This window comes from Oncorhynchus clarkii, chromosome 3 (genome assembly GCF_045791955.1).
Source record: "Oncorhynchus clarkii lewisi isolate Uvic-CL-2024 chromosome 3, UVic_Ocla_1.0, whole genome shotgun sequence".
NCBI classification, from domain to species: domain Eukaryota; kingdom Metazoa; phylum Chordata; class Actinopteri; order Salmoniformes; family Salmonidae; genus Oncorhynchus; species Oncorhynchus clarkii.
Window position 1 is genome coordinate 80386625 of NC_092149.1, and position 25078 is coordinate 80411702.

General features: G+C 40.8%; 1 protein-coding gene across 2 annotated transcripts in view; it reads right to left on the reverse strand.

The window, feature by feature from the left end:
* Positions 1-24796, reverse strand: part of LOC139405496 (tissue factor pathway inhibitor-like) — a 49686-nt gene extending 24890 nt beyond the window's left edge. The window contains exon 1 of one of the 2 annotated variants that reach the window (XM_071147863.1): positions 24389-24796. In XM_071147863.1, coding sequence (XP_071003964.1) covers positions 24389-24476 — 88 coding nt within the window. In that variant the 5' untranslated portion in view covers positions 24477-24796. The remainder of the gene's footprint in view (positions 1-24388) is intronic. The other variant, XM_071147864.1, reaches the window with a different exon arrangement.
* Between the last annotated feature and the right edge of the window lie 282 nt (positions 24797-25078).

The window sequence follows — 25078 nt, forward strand, 5'->3', positions numbered from 1 at the left end:
TCAAGAAACATGGGACCAACACTTTACAACAGTTGCTTAATTTTCTTAAAGCGTACAATGAAAGCCATGCATTTTAAATCTGTGTTGCATAGACAGTTTCTCTTCATCCTTTAGGAACATCTATAGATGGAATAACAGATACATTTCGTATCACTGCTTCGCCCAATAACTTATCCCATTCGTCTGCATTGGGCCTGAGTTAGGATTCAGCACAGCCGCTCTACAATGTCTTCGGTCTTTAGGCTCAAGGCTTTGGCAAGTAATAAATCAAACTTCCAGCTTGTCAGTTGCTGTCGGTTGTAGTCGGTTGCTGAAATCCCTTCACTACATCTGCCCGAGGTCATCTCCCAATCCTGGTTTATCAGGTCCAATTCAGTCTCCAACTGACTCCCTGCCTGGGAGAAATTTCCCCCCTGCCTCCCCTCTGTCATGGTCTTATCATCATTACCTGATATCTCAGATAAGGCTCTACCTGTTTTTACGTTGAAAGATAACAAACAAGCGAAGCAGAAAAATCCTCTATGCGCCAATGACCCAGCTCATGTGAGATGGTGGGTCTGACATTTCGCAAGTCCAGGAATCAACGAACCAAATAATCTAACACTTTGCCAATTAGAGAGTAGGGACCTTCATAAGGTACAGTAGCTGATTGGGGTAGCTGGCTCTTTAACTGAGGCGGGGAAATGGCTGAACACATGGCAGCAGTTGATGTGGACATTAGTTAGTCATAAGTTCTGTAGGGCTGAGAGGGGAAAATCAAAGCACCATATGGCATCCCAGAAACCCCCCTGACAAGAGGCAGAGAGAGTTATTTGTGGCATTGCTGGCAAGGACGACCAGTGAGTCACCCAAAACGAAGGGACTTAGATGACACCAGTCGATGAGTATGTAGTGTGGAAAATCAATATGCCTCATTCAAAAGGACATTGATATGGCATATTGAAGTCCTTGGTCACCCCATCATTTTGTCACCACAAGAGAGAGAGAAGGGACATGTGTTTGCATATAGGGCTTTGTATACATACCGCAGAGCACTTAAACAAATAGTTACCACACTAATTATGTATACATCATACTTAATGGACCACTTTCCTTTCACAATAATATTTAATTGGAATATATAACCGGATTCTGTATCATAGGAATTTGACGCTATTTCCTACTTCCCAGTAGGGCTTTTTGAAATGTTTTTATACTAATTATAATCACTACCGGTCAAAGGTTTAAGAACACCTACTCATTCAATGATTTTTCTTTATCTTTACTATTTTCTACATCGTAGAATATTAGTAAAGAAATCAAAACTATGAAATAACACATGGAATCATGTAGTAACCAAAAAAGAGCTAAACAAATCAACATATATTTTTTATTTGAAATTCTTCAAAGTAGTCAACTTTAATTTGCCTTAATTATAAACTTGTTTGGATCTGTAAATATGAATACATGTATTATGTATGTGGGGGAAATCATTATTGGTTTCATGGTGGTATAGTTGTCTGGATCTTAGTTGTGTTTTCACAAAACAAGCGAGAACACAAAGCTTCTATATGTACACAGCAGACTTTGAACAATGAACAAAAATGTGACGACCGCCTCGATTCGATCTTATGTAGCAACATTTGAAATTGTGTTTTTAAAATTGGATAAAAGGAGACGCAGAGTTAGAAAATGGTATATCATACACTGCAGTTGAGGAACAAAGTTAAAGTAAATCTGCTTTGAAAGTTGATAAACTTGTAACCCCACTTCTGAGAAAATGGCATTTGAATGTTTTGGTACACCTACTGGAGAGCTCTTCTTTGTCTACACCCATTCAGCACCATTCACACTCTCTTAAGCCTTAGCCCCACCTATCTCTTTAAGGATTCACATGTGAGGCCATGTGGTAAACACATGCTAAAATCTAAGTTTATTTGTCATATTCACTGGATACAGAAGGTGTAAATGGTACAGTGAATTGGTTACTTACATAGGAGCAATATCAACAACAGAAAGTGTCTTAATATTTGATCATTATTAGATGACGCTCTTCCGACATACAGTGGGGCAAAAAAGTATTTAGTCAGCCACCAATTGTGCAAGTTCTCCCGTTTAAAAAGATGAGAGAGGCCTGTAATTTTCATCATAGGTACACTTCAACTATGACAGACAAAATGAGAAAAAAAATCAAGAAAATCACATTGTAGGATTTTTAATGAATTTATTTGCAAATTATGGTGGAAAATAACTATAAGCCCCACTATACTTGTCTAAATTGGTCATGTGAAGGAAATGCTGTAACCACCCCCCAGCCACATCTACTAAATGGATGGGTCACTATTGTCTAAACATGTACACATGTTCTTGAAATACAATAGATGGCCGTAATCACCCCAAGACACACCTGGCTAATTTGATGGGTCCTGTAATAATCCGGCCTAAGTGGAGTCTTTTGTGTAGACATGTATCTAGCTAGCTAAATGAATGAACCGGAATAATCCCAACTCATAGTACTACCAATACAAACATTGTCATAGCTGAAGTATGAATTTGCAGGTAGCTAAAGCAAACCAACTATTTTCAATGATAGCTAGCTAACAATAAGCTATAATTAGAAACGCAAATGGATTTCTGATTCAAATAATATTACTACACAGATCATACACGTAACGTTAGCTAGCTAGCGAGCCAGCAAGCTAACGTTTGCTAGCTAACTAACAGTACGCTTTAACTTGCAATAAAAATGACTTTCTGACAAAATTAGAAACATATCTGAAAATGGAGCTAGACTCTTACCAGTATACATGGATGAACGCGTCACGACAGACTGGAAACATTTAACTCTGTTTTGTTTGTAGCTAACTTTACATCTTGCTTGGCCAGCGTTGTGTCAAGTCACTAAGGTCCACATTGACCGTGGCAATGTGCAGAAAGTATCCCATCACTTTTTCCTACTGATCTATCGATAGCACCTGCTAAATTCAGGGCATCAATGTTGTTGAGAAAAGTAGCAAAACTTTTGTAGTTCTCGATGGATAACGTTATATCTTTCTAAAACAGTAGAAAGGACTATCAACACATACTGAGCAGTTTATAAACAGAAGTGTGCTTCATGGCAGACCAATTCAAAGTAATCTCCCGGAATGTCCAGCCCATCTATTGGCTTTTTCTGTGGCTAAACCAACTGGGCTAGTAATTTTACAATTTTATTTGGATTTATGGATGGAATACACGTTTGTTATTTAGGCACATAAATGTTTGTTTCTACCAAAAAACAAACACATTTTGATTAAAAAATGAATGTTTACGTTCAAGGGCCGTTTCTGTGAAGTAGTGACGTGCGAACATGTACCAGGTTTTCTGAAACGAGTCCCAAAGTTAGTCTGACAGGGACTATATTGGTGTTTATTGGTTAAAAAGGTCTGCACTCTGCCAAGTTGGTCTGACAGGGACTATCCTGGGAATTCTACATTTTAACAGGAAGTCTTTTAGTGGCTGGCTCTGCTAGCACATCCCAGTAAAAAGTCCTTGAATGATTTAAACCCTTTTCATCACTACACAGTAAACCCTTTGATTATGTTGTAAAAATTTGCTAAATTGGACATAAATATGATATTTAGCCTGAGTTACAAAAATTAATATTTACATGAAGCTGAAACAAGTGTACAAGCCGACCTGAAGTAAACGAACGAGGCAAAAGTGCAAGTCAAATGTCTCTAAAGTAAGCCAATGTTTACTTGAGGTTGCTATGATGTTACAGAGCTGCTTTTGGACTGATATATCTGAGGATACAAGTACAAAGCAAACACTTCAGATACACCTCAAATATAATTTATCATACAAGACAGAGAGTTTCAAGGACACAAGAGGACGCAGTCCACTATTCATGTGTGAATGTTTTCCGCCTAGCAACTCAAGTCCTTCCTTGAAGAGGATGTGATTGTATTGTAGAATAAATGGAAGACACCCAGAGAGAGAGCTTTCGTCTCATGTCACGCTCAGACGATCAACACTTTAGATGTGCTTGAATAAAATGGGAAGATCAATATGTTGTTCTTTTCCAGGTTATCAACACTCAGATGATACAAACGAGATAAAGGGAACCCTTTAATCTTGGCAGCAGTAAACTGAACTGCATTGGAACTCAGAGCTACATTCAATACTATTCCTTAGAGGGATTACCACTGCAGCAGCCAAGATCAGAGCACGTACTTGTTTTCCAATAACAACACATATGAATTGTGAAACTCAATGGAATTTCATAACCAGTCCAATTTGTACAACTTCAGCTCCAGAACGCCCAAATGGAATTGTCATTGTTATTTAAAGTACTGCCAACATTTTATTGCTCGGTACTACCATATCGCAAATACAGCAAACACACACACACACATTTCCAAAAGGGCCTCTACACTCCATCACAATGTGAGTCTAATTACTGTTACTGAGGTCCCCACAGAGGTGATCAGCAGAATCCTATCTGACATTGGTGGTTAGAGTCCTGAATGCTGATTGGCTGACAGCCGTGGTATATCAGACCGTACACCACGAGTATGACAAAACATTTATTTTTACAACTCTAATTACGTTGGTAACCAGTTTATAATAGCAATAAGGCACCTCGAGGGTTTGTGGTATATCGCCAATATACCACGACTAAGAGCTGCGTTGCGTCGTGTCTAAGAAAAGCCCTTGGCCGTGGTATATTTGCCATATACCACACCCACTTGTGCCTTATTGCTTAAATATAGCATGCCCTTTCACTTTCCTTACCCACTACCCATCCCTTTCACTTTCCTTACCCACTACCCACCCCTTTCACTTTCTTTACCCACTACCCACCCCTTTCACTTTCTTTACCCACTACCCATCCCTTTCACTTTCTTTACCCACTACCCACCCCTTTCACTTTCTTTACCCACTAACCATCCCTTTCACTTTCCTTACCCACTACCCATCCCTTTCACTTTCTTTACCCACTACCCACCCCTTTCACTTTCCTTACCCACTACCCATCCCTTTCACTTTCTTTACCCACTACCACCCCTTTCACTTTCCTTTCCTTATCCTTACCCACTACCCATCCCTTTCACTTTCCTTACCCACTACCCATCCCTTTCACTTTCTTTACCCACTACCCATCCCTTTCACTTTCTTTACCCACTACCCATCCCTTTCACTATCCTTACCCACTACCCATCCCTTTCACTTTCTTTACCCACTACCCATCCCTTTCACTTTCTTTACCCACTACCACCCCTTTCACTTTCCTTTCCTTATCCTTACCCACTACCCATCCCTTTCACTTTCCTTACCCACTACCCATCCCTTTCACTTTCTTTACCCACTACCCATCCCTTTCACTTTCCTTACCCACTACCCACCCCTTTCACTTTCTTTACCCACTACCCATCCCTTTCACTTTCTTTACCCACTACCCACCCCTTTCACTTTCTTTACCCACTACCCATCCCTTTCACTATCCTTACCCACTACCCATCCCTTTCGCTTTCTTTACCCACTACCCATCCCTTTCACTTTCTTTACCCACTACCCATCCCTTTCACTATCCTTACCCACTACCCATCCCTTTCACTATCCTTACCCACTACCCATCCCTTTCACTATCTTTACCCACTACCCACCCCTTTCACTAACCTTACCCACTACCCACCCCTTTCACTTTCCTTATCCACCACCCATCCCTTTCACTTTCCTTGCCCACTACCTATCCCTTTCCTTACCCACTACCTTTCCCTTTCCTTACCCACTACCTACCCCTTTCCTTGCCCACTACCTACCCCTTTCCTTGCCCACTACCTACCCCTTTCCTTACCCACTACCTATCCCTTTCCTTACCCACTACCTACCCCTTTCATTACCCACTACCTATCCCTTTCCTTACCCACTACCTATCCCTTTCCTTACCCACTACCTATCCCTTTCCTTACCCACTACCTATCCCTTTCCTTACCCACTACTTATCCCTTTCCTTACCCACTACCTACCCCTTTCCTTACCCACTACCTATCCCTTTCCTTACCCACTACCCATCCCTTTCCTTACCCACTACCTACCCCTTTCCTTACCCACTACCCATCCTTTTCCTTACCCACTACCTATCCCTTTCCTTACCCACTACCCAAACCTTTCCTTACCCACTACCCATCCCTTTCGTTACCCACTACCCGTCCCTTTCCTTACCCACTACCTATCCCTTTCCTTACCCACTACCTATCCCTTTCCTTACCCACTACCCATCTATTTCCTTGCCTTACCCAGACAAGAGACACATGCATTGAGCAGTAAATGTGACCATAGGTTCTGAAGGTGTAGGTTCTAAATGTGTTCTGGCATCAGGAGAGAAGCTTTAATCAGATCCACTACTGAATATCCAGGCCTTGCATTATTACTAAAGGGAGTGGGGGAGGAAAATAAAGTATAAAAGCAGGACGAGCAATACAACCTATGAAACAGTCTCAAACTAAAGGTTGACTACGCCAAGCCACTAACATACATTATTATCTCAAAAAGCAGAAGCTCTTTTGCAAATCCTTTGAACAATTCCCAAGCCTTGCCCTAATACGGAGAAAATCAAGGAACCTCTACCACTCCCCATTAAAAGCACTTTACATAATATTGCTCACTCTGTTCAGATCTCTTGTGAAAGGCAAGTGTAGACTCAGACCAACCAGGCCTCTTTTCCGCACCTTTTGTACACTCTTGGGTTTCAGCAGTTCTGCATGAGAGCTTAGCACAACATTTCACAACATCTTGTTATGACATCTCCCTACATCGTTACGTGAGAGTTCTGATCTGTTATCTCATCAAAGGTATTGTAGGCTACGCTTAGCAGAACGCTTGCATCGTAGGTACTTAAAAGGCATGTGTCTGAACATACAGCATCTCTCTCTATATCTTGAGAACATCAGACCTGGTGTTTTCATGAGAGTTCTCTTCTCACCATGTGGCCTGTTATTTTATACAGCACGCCAGGGGGACATTTTGGGGCTAGAGTATAGGGCTAGAAAGGTCACTGGTTCGAATCCCGGAGCCGACAAAGTGAAAACCTGTGGCTGTGACCTTGAGCAAGGCAATTAACCCAAATTGCTCCAATGGCGCTGGACAATGGTGACACTGGCCATGATCCCATTCCCTGCGGTCGTCTCAGGGGGAGTTGGGATATACAAAAAAATAAAATCCATTACGCAATAGTACATGTGTGCAACAGGACAAATATAAGCCCCACCCAAAATATTATTATTTTGACAAAAGAAAATTCTAAAGAGGTTGTGAAAAATCTACCATATCAATTCATTTGGCCTATTTAGGCAAGGCATTTGAATCAAACCAGGTTGGGGTTACATCACATCTTCATAGATTATCACTGGCTTTTCATGAACATCACAGTCAAATAAGAAAGTGGGTATAAGTATGGGAAAGGCTTGAGGCAGTAAGTAATAGTGTCTTTTGACACAACGGCTGAAGAATTGAATGGTCAAAATGGGTCACTAATGTGCAGTGGAAGATCCTGGCCAATCATAGGAAAACATATGGCCTCATAGAGATAAGAGAGGGGGGAAACCCAGCTCACAGGCCACCTTTCTAGCTCCACTGTGTTCTCAAAAAATGTTAGTCTTAAACCATTTCATTAGGGTTTTCATTTTGTTTCCAAGTCTTCCAGTAACTCAAGCCACATGTCTGATGGAGCCCGTATCATGTAGAGACCATTGTTTCCTGACCTCAGCACTGAATCATCTGTTAGTCAGACAGGAAGAACCACCATAATCCTATCCGCTCACAGATGCTCGGTGAAATCCTCATCAGCCTACATACACACCCCACATACTGTATACTCCCCCCAACAGTTTAAGAACAAGGAAACATATATCCCTATCAACTCAGACATGCACCAGCCTGTACTGACTCATAGGAAGAGGCATGACACACAGGGCTATTAGATGGTTGAACACAAAGCAATAAGTGACATCATACAGTCTGTTACTCCCGGCAACTGCAATAAAATGTGTCATTTGGCCCTTTGTTCAGTTTGCCCAAGGTGCATCCTATTTCTATCAATTTTTAACTCCTACACTACGCACAAACCCTTGTCTTAATGATTTTGAATGACAACATTGATGTGTATAAGGCTACGGTATCATAATGACCTGGAAAGTATTGGAAGCCCCTATGAGATATAAACTTTTAATTAGAGTTTTGAAAAGTGGGACGCAGTATCTCTTTTTTAGCCCGACCAACTTTGTATTGTGGGTGAGGGAAAGCCTGATAGCTAGCCAGTCAGGGGCTGATGGAAGCAATGGGCAGGGAGTAGGCATTGCTTCTCCAGATATAGCACCGCAAGTTGAAGCACACCAATTTCTCCAAGTGACAGTGGACAGGACATTGGGATTAACCTGTGGCTGAGGCTCCAGCCAAGTACATTTGTCATCTCAACGCTGTGTCATGCATTAGTGCAAAGACATTTTCTCACATGCTCCACTGTTTGTCACTGTATCCCAATGCAGTGCCAGAGCCTTTCTGGAAGTGGTGAAACTGCACTTCATGTGTGCAACTGAACTGAATCACAAGAGAATAAATGTCTCTTTCCAGCAGAGACGTAAACATCTAGCTGAGTGTCTGTATCACTCTGATGAAGTTAAAGCTGAATATGTAGGCTATGACAATGTTTTACACCGAATATGTATTAATTTGTTCACTCTGACTGGCATGCACAAAGTGAACATTGAGGCTATGACATGAATAGGAATTAAAGGAAAGTGAAAGTAAATAACAAACAAGGTTCTTAGATGGGAGACTTGACCAATATATAGAAAAAGCTAATTTATGTCACGTTATGGTACTGTATCTCTTGTGCAATTGATTTAACTGGGAAATGTTTTCACTTTCCGTATAGTACCAGAGCCTAGACCCTGTGTTCTTGCACTTTCCTGGTTTACTATTCAGATTTTTATCTCAATTTGTATAATTCCGGCTGCAAAAGCAAAAAACTTAACCTGTTACATTGATACGCCATACAACACTCCTTCCGTGGCCTTCAACTGCTTTTAAATGCTTGTAAACTCTCCTTCCAGACTCACATTAAGCATCTCCAATCCAAAGTTAAATATAGAATTGGCTTCCTATTTCGCAACAAAGCCTCCTTCACTTATGCCGCCAAACGTATCCTCGTAAAACTATTCTACCGATCCTTGACTTTGGAGATGTAATTTACAAAATAGCCCCCAACACTACTGAGCAAACTGGATGTAGTCTATCACAGGGCCATCTGTTTTATCACCAAAGCCCCACATACAGTGGGGCAAAAAAGTATTTAGTCAGCCACTAATTGTGCAAGTTCTCCCACTTAAAAAAGATGAGCGAGGCCTGTAATTTTAATCATAGGTGCACTTCAACTATGACAGAGAAAATTGAGAGAAAAAATCCAGAAAATCACATTGTAGGATTTTTTATTAATTTATTTGCAAATTATGGTGGAAAATAAGTATTTGGTCACCTACAAACACGCACGATTTCTGGCTCTCACAGACCTCTTCTTTAAGAAGCTCCTCGGTCCTCCACTCGTTACCTGTATTAATGGCACCTGTTTAAACGTGTTATCAGTATAAAAGACACCTGTCCACAACCTCAAACAGTCACATTCCAAACTCCACTATGGCCAAGACCAAAGAGCTGTCAAAGGACACCAGAAACAAAATTGAAGAATGAATCTGCAATAGGTAAGCAGCTTGGTTTGAAGAAATCAACTGTGGGAGCAATTATTAGGAAATGGAAGACATACAAGACCACTGATAATCTCCCTTGATCTGGAGCTCCACGCAAGATCTCACCCCGTGGGGTCAAAATGATCACAAGAACGGTGAGCAAAAATCCCAGAACCACACGGGGGGACCTAGTGAATGACCTGCAGAGAGCTGGGACCAAAGTAACAAAGCCTACCATCAGTAACACACTAAGCCGCCAGGGACTCAAATCCTGCAGTGCCAGACGTGTCCCCCTGCTTAAACCAGTACATGTCCAGGCCCATCTGAGGTTTGCTAGAGAGCATTTGGATGATCCAGAAGAAGATTGGGAGAATGTCATATGAAACCAAAATATAACTTTTGGTAAAAACTCAACTCGTCGTGTTTGGAGGACAAAGAATGCTGAGTGGCATCAAAAAAACACCATACCTACTGTGAAGCATGGGGGTGGAAACATCATGCTTTGGGGCTGTTTTTCTGCAAAGGGACCAGGACGACTGATCCGTGTAAAGGAAAGAATGAATGGGGCCATGTATCGTGAGATTTTGAGTGAAATCCTCCTTCCATCAGCAAGGGCATTGAAGATGAAACGTGCCTGGGTCTTTCAGCATGACAATGATCCCAAACACACCGCCCAGGCAACGAAGGAGTGGCTTCGTAAGAAGCATTTCAAGGTCCTGGAGTGGCCTAGCCAGTCTCCAGATCTCAACCCCATAGAAAATCTTTGGAGGGAGTTGAAAGTCCGTGTTGCCCAGCAACAGCCCCAAAACATCACTGCTCTAGAGGAGATCTGCATGGAGGAATGGGCCAAAATACCAGCAACAGTGTGTGAAAACCTTGTGAAGACTTACAGAAAACGTTTGACCTCTGTCATTGCCAACAAAGGGTATTTAACAAAGTATTGAGATAAACTTTTGTTATTGACCAAATACTTATTTTCCAAAATAATTTGCAAATAAATACATAAAAAATCCTACAATGTTATTTTCTGGATTTTTTTCTTCTAATTTTGTCTGTTATAGTTGAAGTGTACCTATGATGACAATTACAGGCCTCTCTCATCTTTTTAAGTGGGATAACTTGCACAATTGTTGGCTGACTAAATACTTTTTTGCCCCACTGTACAACCCACCACTGCGACCTCTATGCTCTCGTTGGTTGGCCCTCACTACATATCCGTCGCCAAACCCACTGGCTCCATGTGATCTGGAATTCTTTGCTAGGTAAAGCCCCGCCTTATCGGTCACCATAGCAGCACCCACAAGTAGCACGCGCTCCAGCAGGTATATTGCACTGGTCATCCCCAAAGCCAACACTCCCTTTGGCCGCCATTCCTTCCAGTTCTCTGCTGCCAATGACTGGAATTTTTTTTGCAAAGATCACTGAAGCTGGAGACTCATTCTCCCTCTCTAACTTTAAGCAACAGCTGTCAGAGCAGCTTACCGATCACTGTACCTGTACACAGCCAATATGTAAATAGCCCTTCCAACTACTTCATCCCCATATTATTACTTACCCTCTTGCTCTTTTGCACCCCAGTATCTCTACTTGCACATCATCATCTGCACATATATCACTCCAGTATTAATGTTAAATTGTAATTATTTTTGCCTCTATGGCCTATTTATTGCCTACCTCCCTACTCTTCTACATTTGCACACACTGTACATAGAGCCTTCTAATTTTCTTTTCTTTTGTGTTATTGACTGTATGTTTGTTTATGTGTAACTCCGTGTAGTTGTTTTTGTCGCACTGCTATGCTTTATCTTGTCCAGGTCGCAGTTGTAAATGAAGTCTTGTTCTCAACTGGCCTGCCTGGTTAAATAAAGGTGAATTAAAATTGAATTAAATTTACCGCAAATCCAATCCACTGGCATAATATATAGTATGACCTTCCAGTTTGAAATTAGCAATGTTGATAAATGAGTGGCGCAGCGGTCTAAGGCACAGCATCGCAGTGCTTGAGGCATCACTACAGACCCGGGTTCAATCCCGGGCTGTGTCATAACCTTGACCAGAAGTCCCATTGGGTATCACACAATTGGCCCAGCGTCATTCAGGTTAGGGGAGGGTTTGGCCAGGGGGGCATTAATTGGCTCATCACGCTCTAGCGGCTCCTTGTGGTGGGCCGGGTGCCTGCAGGCTGACCTGGGTTATCAGTTGAACTGTGTTTCCTCTGACACATTGGAGCGGCTGGCTTCCGGGTTAATCTGGCCGGTGTTAAGTAGCGCGGTCAGGCGGGTCATGTTTCGGAGGACGCATGACTCCACATGGCCTTTTCCAAGCCCATTGGGGAGTTGCAGCGATGAGACAAGATCGCAATTGGATATCTTGAAATTGGCGGTAAAATACAAATAAAATAAAAACAATTCTTGATGAATGGAGAGAATATATGTAGGGGGAAACAAAACAAAACACCAGTCTCAACGTCAACAGTGAAGAGGTGACTCCGGGATGCTGGCCTTCTAGAGTTCCTCTGTCCAGTGTCTGTTTTCTTTTTTCCCGTGGCTCGGGTGGTTGTTGTCCTTGATGATATTTATGGACTTCCTGTGACATTGGGTCCTGTATGTGTCCTGCAGAGCAGATATATTGCCCCCAGTGATGCGTTGAGAATTTTTATGAGAACCTCCTGAGGTTAAAGAGGTGCTGTTTCATGGGTGATCAGTCATGGGTGAATAGGGAGTACATGAGGGGGCTGAGCACGCACCCTTGTGCACCCTTGTGGGGCCCCAGTATTGAGGATCAGCGAAGTGGAGGTGTTGTTTCCTACCTTCACCACCTTGGGGCGGCCCATCAGGAAGTCCAGCACCTAGTTGCACCAGGCAGGGTTCAGACGCAGGGCCTCAAGCTTAATGATGATCTTGGAGGGTACTATGGTGTTGAATGATGAGCAATAGTAAATGAACAGCATTCCTACATAGGTATTCCTATTATCCAGATGGGATAGGGCAGTGTGCAGTGTGATGGCAATTGCATAGTCTGTGGATCTATTGAGGTGGTAAGCAAATTGAAGTGGGTCTAGGGTGTCAAGTAAGATTGAGGTGATATGATCCTTGACTAGTCTCTCAAAGCACTTCATGATGACAGAAGTGTGCGTAATGAAAGTTGGAATGAAAGCGCAATGACACCGGCCTGGAGGACGATCACAGGAACGCAGTGCGGGTCGATCAGGACCCCAACGCAGCTGCTGGAGTTGCGTGGTCGGATGGGCCAGTTGCCGCTGACGAAGTTGCGGCGGGCGTCGGACAGACCAGTAGCAGTGGCGTCGGACAGACCAGTAGCAGTGGCATCGGACAGACCAGTAGCAGTGGCGTCGGACGGGCCAGTTGTCGCTAATGAAGTTGCGGCACAGACGCAGGAATGCGTAATAGGTTTATTTAATAAGCCCAAATTACGGTGTGCCGTGTAAAGGCACGGAAGAAGACAAACAAACACCAAACAAAAACACAGGGTTGAAACCCAAACAAAAGAGCAAAGAGTACCTCGAATAAATAACACACAATAGCACAATGATTAACACATGGGATGAGACCCGTAATCATCTGCGCAATCCACAAGGGCAAGAAAGCTCAAAATACACAGCACAACGGATCAACGCACAAACGGATATTATAACAATAATTGACAGCCCAATGGAAACCTAAGGGCACACTTATACAAGTACTAATCAGTGGGAATAGGGGACAGGTGTGCGTAATGAAAGTTCCGGAGGGATCCGTGACAGCATCGTTTTGCGTATCAGTTCATAAACCATGTGGCATGGAATCGGTACGTCAAAAATCTCTCCCAACTACTTTGCAAATGTGACAGCTGTCAATTTTTTGGTCCTGAAATGAAACTGATATACTTTGTTATTTCTCACAATTTTCTTTAACCAATTATAAAAATATATAAAAATAAAAAAGTCTAATAAAATGCAGGGCCGACAGTGAAGTTCCCTACTTTTCCCCCCTTCCACATTCCTCTTCCATTTTTGTGGTAATGCTGCAATTAGTTGGTTGTAATTTTGGGTATAGCAGACATTTCCATATGTTTTTGTTAGCTACATGTGTGACATAACTCCACCTGTCCTATTTATGATATCATTTACAAAGATTATACCTTGTTTAAAAAAAAAATTCTAAAACTTGTTTTTTATCTACTAGTATTTTGTAGTTTAATCACACTATATGTTGTATTAAATTGTGTTGTATTAGTTCTATTTTATATTTGATTGAAATTCCAACCAACTTTCTATGGCTTGTTTATAAAATAGTGATTTGTTTGGGGGGGGGGGGGGGGGTGATTTCCTTTTCAAATAACTGGAAGTGCCATGTTGTAATCTGAATAAAGGGGAAAAGGCCATTCTTGAACATGGGGTGAGACATTATTATTCATTTGCTAGAGAACCAGTTCAGATTTAAGTATACCTTTTTGTGCGTATGGTACATTTCTGGCATATTTTATTTCAGCTCATGAAACATGGGACAAACACTTTACATGTCATTTTTGTTCAGTGTATAAAAACTGACATACGCGCCAGAGTTGCATATCACATTTAACAAGCCAAACATTGATGTAAAAAGTAAAACTCAAACCGGTCCGTGCATCAATATGAGTATATAGTAAAATATGGTATACCGCCCGCCCTATTGCAACATAGTAAGTATTAGTTCAATTATCTTTCTCAAATCTTGAGGGAAGGTAATGCAATTGCCTCGATGTTCAATGTTCAAGCTCGAAGTTCAGCTGCATTAACATTTCAATGTTACGGACACCAATCTATTTTGAAAACACATTTTTAAACGTTTATGACAATAATAACCCTGTTAAGATCAGTTCTAGAGGTTGACCGATTATGATTTTTCAACGATAACGATTATTGGAGGACCAAAAAAGCCGATACCGATTAATCAGACAATTTTTTTACAATTTATTTGTAAAAATGACAATTACAACAATACTGAATGAACACTTATTTTAACTTAATATAATACATCAATAAAATCAATTTAGCCTCAAGTAAATAATGAAACATGTTCAATTTGGTTTAAATAATGCAAAAACAAAGTGTTGGAGAAGACAGTAAAAGTGCAATATTTGCCATGTAAGAGAGCTAACGTTTCAGTTCCTTGCTCAGAACATGAGAACGTATGAAAGCTGGTGGTTCCTTTTAACATCAGTCTTCAATATTTCCAGGTAAGAAGTTTTAGGTTGTAGTTATTATAGGAATTATAGGACTATTTCCCTCTATACTATTTGTATTTCATTAACCTTTGACTATTGGATGTTTTTATAGGCACTTTAGTATTGCAAGTGTAACCGTATAGCTTCCGTCCCTCTCCTCGCTCCTCCCTGGGCTCGAACCAGCAACACAATGACAACAGCCACCAACAACTAGAAGACTCAGAGCGAGTGACGTTTGAAACGCTATTAGCACGCGCTAACTAGCTAGCCATTTCACTTCGGTTAAACCTCATCTCGGGAGTTGATAGGTTTGAAGTCATAAACAGCGCAATGCTTGACGCACAATGAAGAGTTGCTGGCAAAACGCACGAAAGTGCTGTTTGAATGAATGTTTACGCGCCTGCTTCTGCCTACCACCGCTCAGTCAGATACGTGTATGCTTGTATGCTCAGTCAGATTATATGCAACGCAGGACACGCTAGATCATATCTAGTAATATCATCAACCATGTGTAGTTAACAAGTGGTTATGATTGATTGTTTTTTATAAGATAAGTTTAATGCTAGCTAGCAACTTACCTTGGCTTACTGCATTCGCGCAGTAAGTGCAACGAGAGAGAGGAAGGTCGTTATTGCATTGGACTAGTTAACTTCTTGATGCACCCATCCCGTTAGCGGGATCATTTTCATCAACATCTGCTGAATTGCAGAACGCCAAATTCAAATTAAATTACTAAACATATTTAATTTTCATGAAATCACAAGTGCAATATAGCAAAACACAGCTTAGCTTGTTGTTAATCTACCTGGTATGTCAGATTTCAATACAGCTTTTCGGCGAAAGCATAACAAGCGTTTATGTAAGAACATCTCTCTCAGTAGACAAAATATTACAAACACCTAGCAGCCAAGTAGATTGGTCACGAAAGTCAGAAAAGTAATAGATTAAATCGCTTACCTTTGATGATCTTCGGTTATTTGCACTCACGAGACTCCCAGTTACACAATAAATGTTCCTTTTGTTCCATAAATATTATTTTTATATCCAAAATACCTCCATTTGTTTGGCTCGTTATGTTCAGAAGTCCACAGGCTCGAGCGGTCACGACATCGCAAACGAAAATTCCAAATAGTATCCGTAATGTCCATAGAAACATGTCAAACGTTTTTTATAATCAATCCTCAGGTTGTTTTTAAAATATATAATCGATAATATATCAATCGGGACTGTCGCTTTTTCAATAGAAGAGGGAGAGACAATGGCTGCCCCACTCTGTTGAGCAAGCAAAACTCTGCGAACACCCAGCTATCCACTGACGGGATGTTATCTTTCTCGCTCATTTTTCTAAATAAAAGCCTGAAACTATGTCTAAAGACATTTGACACCTTGAGGAAGCCATTGGAAAAGGAATATGGTTGATAGGCATCCAATGGAACAGAGAGCTTTCAGGAAAAACAGCACTTCCTGTTTTGATTTTCCTCAGGTTTTTCGCCTGCAATATCAGTTCTGTTATACTCACAGACAATATTTTTGACAGTTTTGGAAACTTTAGAGTGTTTTCTATCCTAATCTGACAATTATATGCATATTCTAGTTTCTGGGCCTGAGAAATAGGCAGTTTCAAATGGGTACGTTTTTTTGCCAAAAACGAAAATCCTGCCCCCTACACTCAAGATTGGATCCCCCGAGCTGACAAGGTGAAAATCTGTCGTTCTGCCCCTGAACAAGGAAGTTAACCCACCGTCCTTAGGCCGTCATTGAAAATAAGAATGTGTTCTTAACTGACTTGCCTAGTTAAATAAAGGTATAAAAAAAAAATTAAATAAGTGAATTAAAAATAAATCGGCAAATCAGCGCCAAAAAATACAGTTTTCCGATTGTCATGAAAACTTGAAATCGGCCCTAATTAATCGTCCATTCCGATCAATCGGTCGACCTCTAATCAGTTAATCTTGCATTTATGCGATGGATGCAGATATGCTGCTTTCAGATCTGCCTAGCAGAGAAGACAGATAAAATGTTCAATGGACGATAAGCCAGCATATTGATTGCTGTAGTTAAAGCAGTCTTATAAGCTTGTACCAGATGGCTCCTTGCCAGAACAATCCCAAGGAGCATGCTGCAGCAGCCCAGTGCAGTCAAAATTCAGTTTTTCCTCTGATTTACATCATAATGTATAACAGCTGATGAAACTAACACTGTAAAATTGTTAACGAATTTGATCTGTGTAATTTCCTGATAGTTGTTGGTTGAAAATACAATATACACAGGATCTTCTAATCAGCAGTTTGCATAGGAGTTTGGGGTTTTCATGGTGACATCACCATGCGGTACCATGCAGTAAATGAGTTAATAGACCAATAACAAAGACAGTTCCAAACCTCTGCCAATAACAGCTAGTTTTCAGTTTTCCCCTCCCCACTTAGACCACTCACAGACAAGTCCAAGCTAAATTCTTGCTTGAGAAATAGTTTTGCTAAAAAGCTATTTTTACCCATTTTAATTTAAATCTATTACAGTAAAGAACTTTATTGTTTGTCACGGCCGTCAAAAGAAGTGGACCAGTGTGGTGAGCATACATTTTCCTTTTATTTTAAAATGTCGCCAACAAAACAACAAACGAAAGAAACAGCCGTGAGGCTTACAGGGCGAAGTTTCACAAACAAAGTTAACTACCCACACTGACAGGAGGGGAAAAGGGCTACCTAAGTATGATTCCCAATCAGAGACAACGATACACAGCTGTCCCTGATTGAGAACCATACCCGGCCAAAACATAGAAATAAAGAAACATAGAAAACAAAACATAGAATGCCCACACCACATCACACCCTGCCCTAACCAAATAGAGAAATAAAACGGCTCTCTAAGGTCAGGGCGTGACATTGTTACTCAGAAATTATATTACATTGTTCCTGTTCCCAAGAAAGCTAAGGTAATTGAGCTAAACGACTACCGCCCCCGTAGCACTCACTTCCGTCATCATGAAGTTCTTTGAGGGACTAGTCAAGGACCATATCACCTCCCCCCTACCTGACACCCTAGACCCACTCCAATTTGCTTACCACCCCAATAAGTCCACAGACGACGCAATCGCAACCACACTGCACACTGCCCTAACCCATCTGGACAAGAGGAATACCTATGTGAGAATGCTGTTCATCGACTACAGCTCAGCATTTAACACCATAGTACCCTCCAAACTCGTCATCAAGCTCGAGACCCTGGGTCTCCACCCCGCCCTTTTGTCACCAAAAGCACTCACAAACTTTTACAAATGCACAATCGAGAGCATCCTGTCGGGCTGTATCACCGCCTGGTACAGCAACTGCTCCGCCCACAACCGTAAGGCTCTCCAGAGGGTAGTGAGGTCTGCACAACGCATCACCAGGGGCAAACTACCTGCCCTCCAGGACACCTACTCCACCCGATGTCACAGGAAGGCCATAAAGATCATCAAGGACAACAACCACCCAAGCCACTGCCTGTTCACCCCGCTGTCATCCAGAAAGCGAGGTCAGTACAGGTGCATCAAAGCAGGGACCGAGAGACTGAAAAACAGCTTATATTTCAAGGCCATCAGACTGTTAAAAAGCCACCACTAACATTGAGTGGCTGCTGCCAACATACTGACTCAACTCCAGCCACTTTAATAATGGAAATTGATGGAAAAAAATTGAAAAAAAATTATCACTAGCCACTTTAAACAATGCCACTTAATATAATGTTTACATACCCCACATTACTCATCTCATATGTATATACTGTACTCTATATCATCTACTGCATCTTGCCATCTTGATGTAATACATGTATCACTAGCCACTTTAAACAATGCCACTTTTATATGTTTACATACCCTACATTACTCATCTCATATGGATATACTGTACTCGATACCATCTACTGCATCTTGCCTATGCCGTTCTGTACCATCGCTAATTCATATATCTTTATGTACATATTCTTTATCCCTTTACACTTGTGTGTATAAGGTAGTAGTTGTGGAATTGTTAGGTTAGATTACTCATTGGTTATCACTGCATTGTCGGAACTAGAAGCACAAGTATTTCGCTACACTCGCATTAACATCTGCTAACCATGTGTATGTGACAAATAAAATTTGATTTGATTTGATATTGATATAAAAATGGCTATATTGGACCTTTAAATTGCCTGCAGATGAGATTTATGGTCATTTTAAATTGACACTGTCCCATTAACATTTTTTAGGGCCGAACACTGACTAAGTGTTGAAATCATTGCACATTTTCACTGGTCGAACCCAAAGGGCTGCCACTCTTTTATAGATCTCATCAGGTGATCTAGCTACTGTAGCCTACCTCACAAACTCACAACAATACACTAAAACAGAGTTACAGTAAGCTAAAAGCAAATTAAAAATGGCACATGCTAAGCAATTTCCTTTTGCATATCGCCGGGGGCTTTAGCATAGCGGACCATATCAAACAGTGAGTGAACAGCTTATTAAATTTCCCCAGAAATGCATGCTGTTTATGCTGTTCACCTCCACCAGATGACTAGAGGGGCATTAAGATTCGTCCATTTCAAAGTTGATACTAATGTTGTGTTTGTAAAAGGGCAGAGAATTCTTCTACTGTTTTTCCTCTAATTTACTTTTAAAAAATAGCAACGCAACATGCAACCATTTCAAAGATTTTGCTGAATAACAATTCTTATAAGGAAGTTAGTCAATTTAAATGAATTGATTAGGCCCTAATCTATGGATTTCACATGATTTGCCAGGCCAACCCACTGGGGAGCCAGACCCAGCCAATCAGAAGGAGTTTTTATTACAGACAGAAATTTCCCCCCTCCCTTCCTCTGATGATCACGCAAGTGAAGAAGCCGGATGTGGAGGTTGTGGGCTGGTGTGGTTATACGTGGTCTGCGGTTGTGAAGCCAGTTGGACGTACTGCCAAATTCTCTAAAAAGATGTTGGAGGCGGTTTATGGTAGAGAAATTAACATCAATTTCTCTGGCAACAGCTAAGGTGGACATTCCTGCAGTCAGCATGCAAATTATGGGCACTCAAGCATATTGTATACTTCAAGAAGGTCAGGGTTGTGATATAGAGGCCAATTGCTTGTTGTGTATTTGTGTTTGAGTAAATCATTACAAGTTAATAATGAGTGTGTACACTGTGAGGTGCCCTAAAAATGTAAACTTGCAAAAAGGCAACAAACTTGTTAAAGACCAAACTTATAGTGTCTAAATGTACATACCAGGTTGAATTCAGTGTTTGGATTAAACAAGACCTATTTTACAGATGTAGGATCGTCATTTGAGCCAGTTTGCTACAGCAGGAAAATAATCCTACAGCAACAAGATCTGTGGAATTATTATTTGAAATTATAATTCATGGAGATTTTTGTAGGAGTTTCTACATTTTTCGCAAAGTTCTCCTGCAACAGGGTGATAAAATTAAGATCTGCCATCTGTAGCAGTCATATCATGACTTTGGCCCAGATGTAGGCCATGTCCTAGGTAACACACATGACCTTAAAACACATACAGTAATAAAGTGGTCATAAAATGGCAATAGTACAGTAACACGTTATATCCCAGTAAAATACTAATATGAGGGGATTTAAATTCTATTGCAGACTATTGAACTTCATATGTCTTCTACAGAACCTCAATGACAGGCCGTCGAGGATACCTGGCCAGGTTTGCCCTACAGTATATTTTGTACCATCCCTACTCATCGCGCCACCTTAACAACCTTTGAGACTATTGCAACCTGGCATAAGGAACTCCCAGCTGCAGCTCTGATCAGGGTATGAACTGTGCGCCATCTGGACAAGGAAGAAGCCACTGCTCCAAAACCACCATTAAAAAAAAGCCAGACGACGGTTTGCAAATGCATATGGGGACAAAGATCGTACTTTTTGGAGAAATGTTCTCTGGTCTGATGAAACAAAAATAGAACTGTTTGTCCATAATGACCATCGTTATGTTTGGAGGAAAAAGGGGGAGGCTTGCAAGCCGAAGACCACCATCCCAACCGTGAAGCACGGGGGTGGCAGCATCATGTTGGGGGGTGCTTTGCTGCAGGAGGAACTGGTGCACTTCACAAAATAGATGGCTTCATGAGGAGGGAAAATTATGTGGATAAATTGAAGCAACATCTCAAGACATCAGTCAGGAGGTTAAAGCTTGGTCGCAAATGGGTCTTCCAAATGAACAATGACCCCAAGCATACTTCCAAAGTTGTGGCAAAATGGCTTAAGGACAACAAAGTCAAGGTATTGGAGTGGCCATCACAAAGCCCTGACCTCAATCCTATAGAAAATGTGTGGCCAGAACTGAAAAAGCACGAGCGAGCAAGGAGGCCTACAAACCTGACACAGTTACTTACACCAGCTCTGACAAAATTCCCCCAACTTATTGTGGGAACCTTGTGGAAGGCTACCCAAAACAATTGACTCAAGTTAAACAATTTAAAGGCAATGCTACCAAATACTAATTGAGTGTACGTAAACATCTGACCCACTGGGAATGTGATGAAAGAAATAAAAGCTTAAATAAATCTCTCTCTACTATTATTCTAACGTTTCACATTCTTAAAATAAAGTGATGATCCTAATTGACCTAAAACAGGGAATTTTTACTCAGATTAAATGTCAGGAATTGTGAAAAACTGAGTTTAAATGTATTTGGCTAAGGTGTACGTACTCTTCCGACATCAACTGTATAGAGCCATATTGGTGTGTATTCTCAGAAAAGTTATTATTCTAGGGCAAACCTAAAACAGTCTTAATTTGAATCCAGGTTTCTCTGGGGTCATTATATAAGGGGCAGTGCAGTTAACTTGATTTTCCAGATTACCCCCCCCCCCCCCCCTGATATTTCTACACTATCAGGTCGAAATAACACCCTGAAATTGTGAAAGTTATGATCATGCCCTTTTTGTGTAAGAGCAATTTTTTTTATCCTGAAATTTCTGCCTGTTCATGTGGGATGGAGATTTTAGCTCAGATCATGATGTCACAATCTAATCTGATTATAATACATCAATGACCATTCATCTGTGTAAGGGAGTGGGCTCTATCATGGCTGTGTAAGTAAATATCTTCAAATTAGTTTCCTAACGCTCACACGATCAGACAGCATTTCAATGCCCAAAAGAGGCTCAGGGAAATGAATTACAAAAAAAGTTATTTTCATTAAATAAACACACAGAGTGATTTGTTAGGCATAAAGTGATGATTTCAAAATACAAATAAATAGACTGCATGGGGGCTTTAAATTGCACATATCATCATTGAGGTGGAGGTGGACCTGTATCAGTGACCTAGACCAAATAGACTGATCATCTGCAGAAATGGAGCACCTCATGCCGGTCGTTATCATTGGTTATAACTAGGTATGGCCATGTACAAAATCTAAATGACCTTAGATATATTCTTAGTGTCAGTCAAAGCTGCTGATAAAAGTCTGTCAGCGGTATGAACACTGCCTGACGACTCTGAATTCTACCGCTGCTCTATTGTTCGCTACATTCTTCAGTCTGAGACGGCCATCGTTGAAGTTGTTTGTGGTGACGTCAAAATGAGGGGTGTTGTACAAAACAAAGTCATCAGCGATTGGATTATCTCTAACCAAACAAAGTATCAAACCAATTACTCATTTTCAAAATGCGGCTTTGCCCATGTGTGTTCTGACTCTGGTCCAACCCATCGTTTTCTGGAACCAATCACAATATTTAGAAAGCGTTTGCACTCTATAAATCGTCAGGGAGGTACTCAGATCCAGACTCAATGCGGAGAAGAAACTAACATCTGTGGGCTTAGCGTAGAGTTTAGCCGGCACTAGGACTCTGGGTAGTTCCGTGTAGCTCAGTTGGCAGAGCATGATGCTTGCAACGCCAGCGTTAAGGGTTTGATTCCCACGGGGGACTAGTATGAAAATGTATGCACTCACAACTGTAAGTCGCTCTGGACAAGAGCGTCTGCTAAATTAAGTAAATGCAAATGTGGAGCCAGGCAAATTAATGCTTGGTAGAACTGTAATACAGAAACTAGATACCCTCTCTACAAATAATGCTGAATTGTATTCTCCCAAAAAATTAAATTCCTATAATACCCTCCAACATTCTATATGTGCAACTTGTTGGGTGCTATACCATTTGGTTTTATGCGTTTTGATGCATGTTATCATAGCTCATACGACTCCCATTGTTTCATTAACAACGTTGATAATGCTGACTTGGCTGTGCCCTGTGGTTTTTATCACATAAATATGTCAAGTTGTATATTTACTTCAAAAACTAAATGATGCTTGAATCTAATGATGGTAACTCTGCTTTTTAGTACTTATGTCGATTCTACTTTGGAAAAAAACTGCACATTAAATCAAGGAAGATATTTGGGGGGGGGGGGGGGGGGGGCTTTACAGAATAAGAAATGTAAGTGTTTCCCAATTTAGCTAAAATAACAGTCTGTTTTTGGTAATTTTTTCCCCAGATAACATTGTTGACATGTCTAACGATATTTTGATGATAATTACATTTATATTTTGCTTTGATTGTTGCTTTTTCCAATAGTTTCTTCTTGGGGTCAAAATGACCCCAGTTGGTAATCAATGTATGTAAAATATGTTGGGAGCTTGAGGGTTAAAAACGTGGTTTGATAAATGGCCTAAAGCTTGGAAAGAGGTTGCCTACCAGGTCTTTTAAAACGTCAAGGAGAATGCACAGTATTGGAAAACGGAAAACGGAATTCAAATGACTTAGTCCTTAGGCTATGTAGTTAACAAGTGGCAGGATATATGGACAACTGACCAGACACAATTAAAATATGACAATAGATAATAATAGCCTATTTTTAAAGTAGGACGTTTAATAGTTGTCCACATGGAATTGTATGGAATTTTACGCGTGTTCGTCAAGCACATCTGCGCACAAACACTAGGCTATAATTAACTATTAACAATGGTTAAGCCCCTTACGAAAAAGATTGCAGTCAGAGTGCAGTTTAACTGTAGTACAATGCAATATAAGTGCAGTCTAACTCGGCGGTTTTACTACAATTACAGTGTGGTATCGTTCAACTGCAGTTCAATTCTGCAATTACTGCGTCTAAAATACCACATTCGACTGCAGTTACTGCACTTTTACTGCAGTTTCAAAACTGCAATACCTTTTTTTGTAAGGTTTTGTGTCAACATAACCGAACTAAAGCTGAGAGAAATGAGCGTGAAAGTGGCATAACTCCGTTTTCTGTTTATCCATGTTGGGGATATCAGGCGCCATCATTTGATATTGAATTGGCTAAATCCAAATTACTCCCGGGCTTCTTGACACGTGAAGTCTATTCGGGGGAAATATTGAAAGACATACATCTTGAAACAACTAACTTACACAACTGTAGATCGTTGAATGCAAAGTCCAACTCGAACTCATGGACACACAAGGGAGAAAATTATATATCAACAAGTCAAAATTATTATCTTACCTATTCCAGAGTCTGAATCACAAGATCCCAAATAAGCGGAATGAAGTAAAACAATGCATGGAATCCACCAGCTATTCATTGAAGACATGTCAGCGGTCGGGGAAGTAGACTACAGTAAAGTTGCTGTGAAACCTTCTTGAACTTTTGTTTAAAAGACTGATGATGGTAGCTGATCATCCACGCACTTCCGGTTAGTAATAGACTGGCTATATTTACTCTCCTCGATGGTGAACTAGACACAAACTCTTAAAACGGTTCATATTACATTTTTCGAAATTAATAATAAATAACTATATTTCTAGTTCCATTATCATTATTGGTTGGACCAGTTCTCTCTTGAGAATACATATTTTTAATGTATCTAGGCAAGTTCTTATTTACAATGATAGCCTATCCTGGACCAATTGTGCACAGCCCTATGGGACTCCCAATCACAGCCAGATGTGAACCAGGGTCTGTAGTGACTCCACTTGCAATGAGACGCAGTGCCTTAGACCACTGTGCCATATATATATATATCACTTTCATTATTCACTCCTAAACCTTCTAAGGTAAGGTGTTGCATTTGTGTATGAACATTAGCTTACACTAATAATATGAATAGATTGGGCTCCTGAGTGGCACAGCAGTCTAAGACATTGCATCTCAGTGCAAGAGGTGTCACTATAGTCCCTGGTTTGAATCCAGGCT